The sequence below is a fragment of the Doryrhamphus excisus genome, linkage group LG19 (assembly GCF_037039965.1).
Source record: "Doryrhamphus excisus strain RoL-2023G ecotype Guam linkage group LG19, RoL_Dexc_Guam_v1.1, whole genome shotgun sequence".
Classification (NCBI taxonomy): domain Eukaryota; kingdom Metazoa; phylum Chordata; class Actinopteri; order Syngnathiformes; family Syngnathidae; genus Doryrhamphus; species Doryrhamphus excisus.
Window position 1 is genome coordinate 4,374,307 of NC_136375.1, and position 12,269 is coordinate 4,386,575.

The 12,269-nt window shown below is 43.4% G+C and overlaps 1 protein-coding gene across 1 annotated transcript; it reads right to left on the reverse strand.

Annotated features, from left to right (window-relative positions):
* Nucleotides 1-12,010, reverse strand: pitpnb (phosphatidylinositol transfer protein, beta). Its single transcript, XM_058056636.2, has 11 exons — nucleotides 11,976-12,010; nucleotides 10,974-11,004; nucleotides 9,097-9,242; nucleotides 8,921-9,012; nucleotides 5,824-5,831; nucleotides 5,493-5,567; nucleotides 5,237-5,320; nucleotides 3,595-3,672; nucleotides 3,431-3,535; nucleotides 3,238-3,360; nucleotides 1-1,623 (listed from the first exon to the last, which is right to left on the reverse strand). Exons 1-11 carry the CDS (start codon nucleotides 11,999-12,001, stop codon nucleotides 1,573-1,575), a joined length of 819 nt encoding a protein of 272 aa, XP_057912619.2. The 5' UTR covers nucleotides 12,002-12,010; the 3' UTR covers nucleotides 1-1,572.
* Between the last annotated feature and the right edge of the window lie 259 nt (nucleotides 12,011-12,269).

Genomic DNA, 12,269 nt, shown 5'->3' on the forward strand with positions numbered 1-12,269 from the left:
AGATTAATTGTTCAAATTTATTAGATATTCTGTTGTGTTCCATTGTCTAGACCTTCAGTCACAGCTTGCAAACTGTGAACAAGAAAAAAAAACTAATTGTACATTCACTACTGATACCCCTGAATGTTGTCTTCATGATGAGACAAACTTGAGTCCTTCCATCTTTCCAAAGTGCTTCTCCATGAAGACTATCAAGAAGAAACCAGTCAATTTTGGATTTTGTGGTCTAAGCTTCTGTTCCTCCCCTCACAGTCACACTCTGGCTGGCATCACACACGCGCACGCACACACACACACGCACCCACCCAAAATAGGTCAGGTCCAGTCTGGAGGGCGACCCCCATCATCACCACCACAATAACTCGACTCGTCAGAGGTGACGCCGAGTGCAGTGAAACGCTGAGGAGACGCCCTGCAAAGGATTTCCTTCCAGTCTGATGAAGCTCATCAGATGCAAAAAAAAAAAGACAAAACAGGGAAGCAGCTGACAAAATACCGCGCATGCTGATCCAAATACCGTTATGTCGCCGTGTGAGGTTTGAACAGGTTGAAAAACAAAAAATGCCCTGCAGTGTTTGGACAGCCAAAGCATGAATGAACATGAACACACACACGTGAATACATCATGTACTTCATTAATGCAATACAGTATAAAACCAGATGTTAAAAACGCTAACAGCCCATTCGAGTTCCTACGACGGGCTGATGAGAAAGTACACTTAGACCTCGACACAAACATGGAAAAAAAAAAACTCAAAAAAAGTCTTTAGTGAACACCGCCGCCTCATCCGTCCGCACACACGCACACTGCAGTCGTTGAGATTATATACGTGATTTAAAAAAAAAAAAAAAGCGGGCCACGCTTTGACATCATTCGCACAGCAGACGGTGGTGGAGATAAGCGAGGACAAGCAAGCGGCGGTGGCGTAAAAGATGCACGCCCGCCGCATCAAGTCTTGCCTGCGAGGCTCTAAACGCATGCAAGCGGGCGTGTCATGCGTGAGCGCCAAGTGGCCCCGGTGGTTAACGCCGCAGGGTGCCAGGCAGAGGAGACGATGCGGCGCGGTGGGAGTAGTACAGGTAGACAAATACAAATAGACAATATAATACACGGGGGAGTTGGTACGAAATGGTCCAACAGCTGCTATGTCGACCTATCTGTTGGGGACCTTTAAGTCTAAAAAGCACATTCTTCTAATTAGAATCAATTTCAAAAGGCATTGGAGTCAGTGCTGACACAGCCGAATCCAAGCAATGCCCGTCCGTCGTAATCAACTATCATTTACATTTCAGGCAAATTACATCTGTGCAAAGAGTTTTTCTTTCTGTGTAGATATACATTTATGCAAAACCAGGTTGTTGTTTGAGCAGAGCGGGGGGAGGGGGGTATGTACAGTGGGATCCAATCGTGTCAAACCCCGCCCCTCTCTTTGCCCCCAAAATTAATCATGTGAGACAGGAAGCAAGAAGGCGACCTCAGGGCCACTTCCTCTTGGTGGTCATGGTGGTGGTGGTGGTGGTGGTGGGCGTGTCTCCGATGACATCATCAAGACAGGGTTGGGTTGATTTGGCTCACTGCTCATGAGCAGCACTGGTGCCTCGAATGGGACCCGTCTTACGCAACTGCAAAAGGGGAGAAGACAAAAAAACATAAAAAAAAGATATTTTACAATCATACCTGCTGGCCTGTGCTTCTAAACACATACTGTCTGCCAGAAGATATGGACACGTGGTGCCAACCGTGTTTACCTTTATTTTGCATGCCTGACTTTACAAGCTACAGCAGAGGTTCTCAAACTGGTTTTTCAAACTTCTCATACGTCTTAAATTTAAAATGGTCTCCTTGCAATGAAGTGCGGGTGGCTCGGCCTGCGCCTCGCGGTGGTGTGGCAAGCAAATAGTGCAGACAAAGACACGAGGTGCCTTCACGAACATTGGGTCAAGATCCAGTGTGGCAATTTTCAGTGGAAGTTAAAAATTTGGAAAGCTATTGAAATGTGTGGGATGGTGCCAGAAAGCAGGGCAAATGTGATAGTTTCAGGAGAGTTGACAGGTTGGTATGATCTAAAAGCCCTCACCGGTGGCATGAAAAAAAAAAAGTGACATGAGTAATGAGCAATCATGTAAATTTGACAATTACATATTTCCCCCCCATGATCTGCAGTCCAGCACCCATAGAATATAGTCTAGTACAAACACTGAACATGTAATTCCAGGATGCTGGGAACATGACATGTTAGCAACATGCAAGGAACATGCAGGGGTGGCGAAAAAGGCGCTGGAAAAGAAAAATGAGTGAAAGTGACGAATGATAACAGAAGACAGTTCATTCAAAGTTGTCACAATGCTTGCATGCAGAAGCACAGGGGTGTCAAACTCGTTTTGTCAGTGGGGCGAAGGACAATTTCATGTTACATTAACACACATTAGCATCTACCTAGTCGACACGTTGGGAAACTTTTGTCACCCAAAAGCTGGAGTGTTTCCCCAGCAAAGTGTAATGGAAGGATACATTTTGTACAGTAAAAATACTAAAAGCAATTAGTTGGTCAATAACCACTATGGCTGATAAAGCTAATAAAGCTAAAGTTCATGAATAATTATTACTTTCACAAAATGAAAACAACATAACTTGAACTAAAATAATAATTATAATAGATTGCATATATATGTATATATATATAATTATAAAAAAGCATTATAATAATTAAAAAAACATTTAAAAATGTATCTAGATTTTTACACTAACATTGGACAATTAAAATGGCCCCCAGGCCGCAATCCAGACACCCCGTGTTAGCAAATAAAAGTGACTTTTGTTCTGCTATCCATCCCAGAGTGTCCCGGTGAGATGTAAACAAGTGTGGCGTTAGCATGGAGGAGTGAAACAGGTTGAAGAGAGCCTGAGATGATTAGGAGGGGAGGGGGGAAGAAAAGGCGGAGGTGCAGGCTGACACGGGTCCATGCAGGTGACGGTGTCTCCACGGTTGACTTACTCAGCCCGCCTCTAGTGTTTGACTACAGCGACGGCCTCTACTCTTCTGTCGCTGAGGTGCCTCGCACGTCGCCCTTCTGACGCATCTAATGTGACATCCAGGAGTGAAAGGGTTAAATAACGTTGGTGGGCTCGTGCCCTGTTGAGCCTGGTGAGAACGTCCACAGCTCTGCTAGCGGCGTCTTTTGTGGAGCACGGGAGGGGGAGGGAAACAGAGAGGTGAATCCCCTGGGGTTCTTTACCTCCTCCAGCTCCTTCTGAGTCTCCTCCTCCATACGCCTGATGTCCTCCATGGTCAGCCCCACCCACCTGTCCACCCAGCAGAAGAGCTGGCGGTGGAAATTGGTGAAGATGCGCTTTTCTTGCTGGGGAGGGAAGGACGATGGTCAACGGCAGCCTTGTGAGTCTGAGCCACACGGACATGCGACACCTTACCCTGTGGATGAAGTTCTCCACTTTGGTTTGAAGACCCCACCATCGGAACTTGACCGTGACCAGTTTGTATGCACACATGTACGGACAGTCTGTCTTGAGCTCGTTCTGAGGAGGACCAAATGTAAGACAATGGCGAGAAAAAGCCTGGCGCTCCTGTCACGTACCTTCCACTCAGGGCCGAGAGGCCCTCTTCCTGTCTTGGCTGACTGGAACAGTGCAGGATCTTCTTCTTGTTTGTAGTCCTGCAAGGCATCAAAAGACAGTCAGTTAGTTCAGACTTTTTCCACTCAGGGGCCGCATACTGAAAATCAAAAGATGCAGGGGGGCCACCTTCAATTTTTGTTTTTATTTTCATTTTGTACAAAGGTTGAAAAGTAAGTATTCGGGGGTGCTCTGATCGATCCGCCACAGATTAGTATCAGCCGATATTAGTGAAAAAAGACGGAATCAACAAAGGCCGATCCCCTCCGCAGAGTACTTTTCAAGACAAAGCCTTGTTTAATTAGTAGTAACATTTCAGGTTTACTTTTCCTGTTTATTGGGTGTAATTCATTTCAACAATGTTCACAGGCCAATAAAAAACAAGCTGCAGGCCGCAATTGGCCCCATCCCAAAATACCATCATACTGGGAATGCATGATTATAGATGACCACAATGTGTCCCACCAGACGACTTCACAACATTCTTGTACATTTTGATACACAAACAGATTAAGACACATTTACACAATCTTAAGGCCAGTGTTTCCCAATTGGGCCAATGCTCATATGGAGCCAACTGGTTAGTCTCCAGTTAATTTATTCCAAACTTAAGAAAGGGTTTCAAATGGAGTGGGGAAGAATGACAAAGTAAGAAGCCAAAAACATACCACTTCCACACCCAATGTGAGGAGAACTCCCCCCCCCACTCTATTACGTCAGACATGCCATGGCTGACTCCATGCAGTGTCATTGTTGATGCTAAGTGGCCTTGTCTTTCAATAATTCTGACAGCTGTCACTTATTCGTTTTTTTTTTTTTTTTTTACTAAATGTAGCGAGGGACGACTGTGTACAAAAAGTGTCTTTCACAAACAAGCGACTGTAATGGCCAATGTATGGCGACTGGATACAATTAGCATGCAAGCACCTGACTTGTGACCAGAACATCAACTGCGACGACCTCTCAAGCCAATCAAGTCTAAACCAAAGTGTTCCCATTAAGGTTCACTTCCTGTTTTTCTACTTTGCATGAATCGATCAACCTCGCGGGTGCAAGAGTCAAAACGTTACCGACAACTTTGCACTTTGCAACTCAAGGTTTCAAAAAGTTTGCAGACTCAAAAAAACAAAAAAGAAACATATAAAGGTGTATTTTTTAAACCCCCCCCGAAGCGCTGTGTGGTGCCGTTTTAATCCGGCAGGTCAGTGGGGGGGTGGGAGGCGAGCACCTGGACCAGATGGACTTTCAGCTTAAGGCCGGGCCTCCCTGCTGATCCACTTAAGTCATTATTGTACAGCAGCTCGTGTGAGAAACTGGGAGAAGTGGGAATCACCACAATCCTGCGTCATCTTAGCATTTCAAACAGCATGGATGCGATGCTTTCGGTGTTAGTCCACACTAAGCGAGCTTCTTTAGAAGGTAGGTAGGAGGCTGGAGGGCAGGGTGGACGTTCCTGTAAGTCAGACTTGAAAGCCACGAGACAAATAAGAGTTTCTGTAGTCACGTGATGTCGATGACTGTCGGTGTGGCGGCATCACCCGAGATATTCAGCAATGACATCAACAAAAGAGTTTGGACCTTTTTTTCAAGAGGTTTATGACCTACCCCTGGTGCCACTTCATCTTTGTTTGCAATATCTATGGGAACCACTTCCACACTCCTCCACGTCTGCTCATCCAGGTCGTGCACCTGCAAGCAGGAGAGGAGTATATCCATGAGACAGCGAAGGGACTCGTTTATGGAATTGTGGATCTCCAGCATGAAGACATAAAACAGAACAGCCAGGCGGGGGCCAATAAAGGAGGTTCTCCAGATGAATTATGGGAAATTCAGTGGAGACTCTGGAAATTGTCACACTTACGTTTTCGACTGTTCCCTTATCAGGCTTGTGCCACGTCTCGATCTTAATCATGAAGTCATCTTTCATGTATTCATTCTGAGGAGCAGGAGAGGCGCACGGGTGAGTTATTATTACCAAATCAGCGCTGACAGGTGGAGATGATCTCGGCCAAGTGACTTAGCGAGCGCACCATGAATGGAGGCCTGCTCTTAGCGCTAAATCCAATAAACCAATCAGACGTTTAAATAGCAAACTTTCTGCTTCCAAAACTGTGCGCCTGCGCCAACACTTGCCGGAAGGCAGATGGCACTATGATGCACATACGTGTCGCAAAGAGAAGACTGGAACTCACCGTCACAACTGCGGCGGGCGTCAAGCAGGCGGGGTTGGCGGGGGGGGGAGTGGGTGGTGGGGAGCAAACAGACAATGCAAGTTAGCACCATTAAAATTAATTAAAAAACCCACGTCTTTACAAAGAGCTTCTACAGGAATGCAATCCATTTGTGGTGGTGGTGAGCTTCAGAGGATGATGTAAACAAAACCCCCAAACAAATACGTTTAGAAAGACGGAGCTGCCAGTGAGCACTTTGACATGGGGGAGGAGCCCACAGCAGCACCCGCTGCTCGCTGAGAGGAGACACGTGCCATCATGTCTCTGTTAGAACGCCCACTGTTTTTACATGTTACGGTATGTCTTGGTTTCATTGATCATGTTGTTCGTCAAGCATTACGATTTCACACTTTGTTTGGCGGTCCTTGAACGCACCAGTTATGTGAGGCTGCCACATTTCAATAAAGCCACCAAATAGAAGACAAGCAAGGCTACATTCACACTGTAGGGTATGATGCCCAATTACGATTTTTTTGTGAAAATCAGATTTTTTTTTTATGTAAAAATTTACATACCCCCCACCCCCAAAAAAATTTTTAAAAGGGGGACTCTTCAACGCAGAGCAAGAGAAAAAGTACGACATCAAACACTTTTCCTTGTGTTTAAGGAAATAAAGATTGTTGCAGTAGTGCCTCCGATTTAATTTCCGTTAAGATACCGGGTAAAATTCAGATACCAGAGTACCTCGATAACAAAAAATTCACCCACGCAGAGGAGGAAGAAGGAAGCAGATGTTTGAAGACTGAAGAGGCTAGAGAAAGCTACAAGGCAATGAAAGAAAAACAAAACAAAACGTAAAACACAGAAGATGCGACTATCAGGAGTCCTCTCCTAATTCGCCGTCACTGCTGTATTAGGTGAGTATTATTTTGTTTCCTTTTTAAAATAAGTAAGTAAGCAAATAAATAAATAAATAAACAAACAGAAAAAACCCTTTCATCCAAAAACTTAAGTAAAAGCTGTAGTTTTCTGTTTATTAATTCAGTTTTTTTGACTGGCTGTTTGTTATATTGTCATATTTGTTCCACTTCAAAAACATTTATAATAAAGCATTTCATTTAAATGTAGTCTTTGTTTGACTGCTTCATCCACACCAGTTAGACTCCCTCAAGAATAAGCCCTGTGTGGGTTTTCTCTGGATACTCCGGTTTCCTCCCACATTCCAAAAACATGCTAGGTTAATTGGCGACTCCAAATTGTCCATAGGTATGAATGTGAGTGTGAATGGTTGTTTGTCTATATGTGCCCTGTGATTGGCTGGCCACCAGTCCAGGGTGTACCCCGCCTCTCGCCTGAAGACAGCTGTAATAGGCTCCAGCACCCACCCCCCCGCCACCCTCGTGAGGATAAGCGGTAGAAAATGAATGAATTAAATGTATTGCTCTTTACACTAGTAAAAATGTGTTTTTTTTTCGATGACATGATTGACTGATGGCCCTTGAGGGTCACAGGCTTTCATTTTAGTGCAGCCCTGCCAAAATGTACAAATTTATAGTAGTCAACATGCATTTTGACTCTTGAATACCCTTGTATGCTCTCCATTTTGTTACATGAATAGCTATGGCACTGTGCTGAAAAAACATTGCTTTTTGGCATTCCATGTTGTTCTTCAGGGAACATGCTTAGTGGCTGATAGTGTTACCAGCCGTTAAAATAAAAAAAGGCCATTGAAGAAACAAGGCTGGTCTCATATTTTATTTCTATGACAGAAAAAAACAGGGCCGAAATGAAGTGCAAAAAATCTCAATACTTTGATTTGAGGATCAACTTTAGAGCATGAAGAGCCTGTACTGGAAGTATCGATATTTTAGCATCGATCTCTGCACATCACTTGCATGCTCTCCTTAACGTTTCTCTCCTGACCGTTTAGACTGCAGTAGATTGTATACATATTGGATTTATATCTACATACGATAGAGGCCTGAGTTGCATTTGAAACAAATTGGAATTGTACTGTTCACAATGACATGAAAAAAAATTATATACAGGTTGCATATGAGCAAAAAAAAAAAAATTGGAATGCAAACAAAGCCTAAGCAGTACGTGCTTTCATGTCACAAGTCTCCAAAGCTCTCTTCACCAGATTTGTCGCTATTTAAAAATAAATATATATATTTCAATGAATCCACAGGGGTCTGACTACTCAAAGCATCAAAATCAAAAAGCTAGAAACACTGAACCCTCCTGCTCCGTTGTTATTTTCTGGCAAATAAGGCTTGTTAGGTCTTTTTAAGAGTGGGACGCCACAAATAAATCAAAGTATGGGAAACCCTTCTTAACAACAATACAGTGAAACCGCATCATAATCATCATCTGACCTAATCTTGAAAGAAATATCCTGACAAAACCTCAAAGATGAAAAAACAGCACTGTGCATGCACCATGTAAGCCAGGGGTGTCCAAAACCTCGGGGTCATTTCAAGGCATTCAGCACATTCCAAAAAAGGACATTTAAACATGAAACAAACACAAAAAAACAACAGAAACTAAAAAAATGAGTTATTTTATGAGAATAAAGATGAAATATTATGAGACTTCCCATACATTCATTTTCTATGCTGCTCATCCTCACTCGGGTCGGGGGTTATGATGCTGGAGCCGATCCCAAATGACTTGATGGCAGGGGCATAAAGTTGAAGTATTAAAGACTAAAAGATGTTGTTTTTTTTTTAAATACAAACAGAAATATTTGTAAAAACAAACAGCAACAATGGAAAACTGAGCAAAAAAGTGTAACGTGAGAAAAAGGCATTCATTCATACGAATACTATGCTTTGTCGCCAATAACATAAAGCCAAGATGCAGGCTGTTGATTTTCTTTAAACAAACATCCTTGCATAAAAAGCCCCCCCCCCCGCATCCTTTCATTTTTCAGTATGCTGCCCTAGGTGGGAAAAGTTTGGACTAGTATGACCAGTATGAGTGTGTGTATTAGTGCTTTTTAAACAATTTGAGCCCATCATAACCTTGATTATTTTGGTCACAGTAATTGTGATATGAATTTATGGTTACAGCCCTATGCCATAGTATGAACTCTGTGTGTCGGTGCAGAACTCACTGGTGCGACAGTAGGGGTAGGCATTCCAGGCCTTTTCGTGAAAAACAAACGCTCCCTCTGGCGCTATCATCTTCACGTATCCTGGGACTTTACTGTCGGAGGTACAAGCAAGAGTTCAATGAGCAACGCTTTTCATTCAGGAGTGTCAGACGACCAAAGTGAGTGGAGAGACCCACCTCTTTAAGTGGTAGATTTTGTGTGTGTACTGTCCCTTCTCGCCATCCTTCTCGTAGGGTTCATTCTTCAGCACCTCGATGCCTTCACCACCGCCCGTCTCGTTCTTGCTGGCCTCGGCCACCGAGTATAGCTGGCCCACTTGGTACTGGTAGGAAGCCAAGCAAGACGCAATCGACAACGTGCATCCATAAAAAGACTCAGGTCAACAGTCTTTCCCGCAGGACTGCAATCCATTTGTGGTGGTAGGTGTCTACTAGGGATCGATCGATATGGGTTTTTTTCGAGCCGATGCCGATTTTTTTCCATCACCCTTAGCCAATGGCTGATTTTACTTGGGCCGATACTGCTTTTGCTCTCTCAATTTACATGAAAAAATTACAATGATAACAAATATTACAGGTCTCAAGTTTAAACAAATATTTATTGAAATGTAAACACTGAACACAGTAGGATTCAGCTTTTTCAATCACATTTAAACGGCATTATCAACTTTAAAAGGAATAAATATTCAACAAAGTGCAAAACATTTCTGTCGTAGTTTAAGTTTTATCTAGCATCGATGTGATCACTGCGCGTGCATGTGCGTGCGTGCTCGGAGAGAGCGCACACACATAATAATAACACGACACGCATTTAACCTCAGCCCGGCGTTGGCTGAATGAAACTCCTCCAAATACCATGGGACTGAATTGCCAACGTTGACATTAAAGCGGTGTTGGTAACAGCTGTACATATTAGCCTCCAACTACATCAACAGCTCCCTAATTCCAACAGTAGGCACTTTTAAAGATGAAGCATTCAGCAGCATTCCTGGTTTTCAGACCCACAAACTAAACTATATTTTCAAGCACGTATATTGCATGCACTTGGCATTCATATTTCAAAGCAGGTGGCAATACTTCAACTAAGTTTAACTGTCAGAGGCTAATTAAAAGTTGAAAACGTACCCTTGTTGTGAAAATGTACTCTTGCAGTGGGGCAGGAGTACCGCGACTGCGTGTGTTGTAGGGTCCTCTGGCAACACAAAGCTGCCCGGCGGATGCCTGTCTGTAAATCATGCGGCGGAAAAATACATCGGCGAACCCACGCGCGTATCGGCCGATACCAATTCAAGTATAGAACACAAATATCGGCCCGATATATCGGTCGATCCTTAGTGTCAACATGACATTTTTACATGATTTGCATAATTTAGGTGCATATAATTGTAACAGACATTGTAGAAATGCTTAAAATAAACTATTGATGGAAGAGGTACCCACAGCCTCTATTGAGAAGAGCAATGCGTCATTTCATGCATATTAAAGTCTCCAAAAAGTCCAGAAAAAAAAATTGCTGGATTTGTCGCTAGTATCTGGAAGGGTCTGAATATGCTATATAGACAAAAAATGTCAAATGTCTTTGCAGCTTGAATAACTTAAATTCATCACACCAATTTCATGATAAGCAACCCAATTGATAAAGCTCTTTGCCTTGATGGTTTTTGGCACAAAACCCCAGCTTGCTGGTCTCCCTTTCATGCTCTCACGCTACCAAAACAAGCTCAATGTGGCAATTAGAGCTTGTTAAGCTTACACTGCTTCAGGCTATACAGCTTGAGGGAACACTTAGCATGTCATCTGTTTGGGGTGGAGAGCAGCAGGGGGTTAATAAAGTGTGTCAAAAAATCATCATGCTGATTAGTACTGTCGCTGCTTTTAGGACAGCTGATGTGAATGGAATAGCCGCTTGGGCCCGACGAGGTTTGAGCGCTCTCGTCAAACGTAAACAAAAGCAAAGACTTCCAGTAGCAAAGCACTTCAAACCTCCCAGTTTTCCTGGAACGCCGCATGATTAACACCAAAGCCTCCAGTACAGAAACCGGTTAAGTACTCACCTCTTCAACTGAAATGGGCAACACCACACGGCTAGAGTAGGGAAAACAAGAGGGGAGGGGGGTAGATAAATTGATGAGAATATTCTCTTGAAATTGCAGTGATTATTTATTATTTTTATGTATAACTCGGGCAAGGATGTAACAAAAAGACGAACAATCTCTGCATTACAATACAAAAGTGACAGTAACATGACAGTACCATAAGCAATATGCAATGTAAAAAAACAGTTATGTCAACTCGTGACACAAACCATGGCGACAACAGGTACAATCATTAACGAAAATGTCCCTTTGAAAGCTTCGTCGTCGTGCTTAATTAAAGATGACCTGGTCCAGCATGCACACAGTTGGTATTATTAACAGCCCAATTAAGTGTCACGCTAGTGCGGGCAGAATAGCAGCACGTACGTCTTTCTTCCGCAGCGTCAACATTTCTTAACCGCTTCGGGCTCCAGGCCTAAACTTTCGTGTGTTAATAACATTGTCAGCTATTTGTCAAAAGCCTGCGTCGCGCTCGGGGAAGTGTCCTACTAGCTGCTAGGCGGCTGCTACAGCTAACTTAGCTTGTTAGCATTACGGCTAAATCCGACGGAACCCTAATCTGTCACTCAAAGCTTAACATTACGGCACATTGTGGCTATAACAGGATGCTAACTGGCTAGTTACACCTCATAAGGGAACACTTTGAAGCAGCGGTGTTAGTTAAACATACTACATGTGAAGTGTGTCCTTTTATGTGACTATTCATTACGAGGCTAATTATCCACCCTGCTAGCTAGCCAGCTTTCCAGCTTCCACTAGCGACGCCTTAGAAAGACCGGTGTCCCGTTATACACCCCGCTCTAAAGCTATCCTTTTGTGGGCTTCGCGCAGAGAAATCCGGCTAGCGACACTTATTAAAATACGCCGCGTCTTTCCTGCTTTATAATAACACATGAATTGGACGAAAATACGCCACGAAAAGCGCAAAAAAGATAATTTAAAGAAACACGTCAGACTCACTATTCCTTGATGAGCACCATCTTCATCCGCCGGTCTGCGCCTGCGCAGTGTTTGCCAACGACACTCAGCACGTCAACATGGTAGCCCCGCCCTCCAGGCCAAATCTGATTGGCTAAACCTGTCAATCAATCACTTATTTTCGTCAACTAGTCAATCATTACCCTCAATGTTCTTAGTTTTTTGTGAACATTGTACTTAGTCATTCAGATACGCAAATCAAATAGATATCAAAAAATATCCAAATAAGTCAATTTGTTCTTCACAATAATACGGTAAAGGTTGAAAAGTGTCATG

Bases quoted from the DNA above. Each gene is read 5' to 3' on its own strand.
- pitpnb (XM_058056636.2), bottom strand. From the start codon at position 12,001: ATGAAGATGGTGCTCATCAAGGAATA. The intron at 11,005-11,975 runs GTGAGTCTGACG...TCCCTACTCTAG, and splicing joins ATGGTGCTCATCAAGGAATA to CCGTGTGGTGTTGCCCATTT. The intron at 9,013-9,096 runs GTGGGTCTCTCC...TACCTCCGACAG, and splicing joins AAAATCTACCACTTAAAGAG to TAAAGTCCCAGGATACGTGA.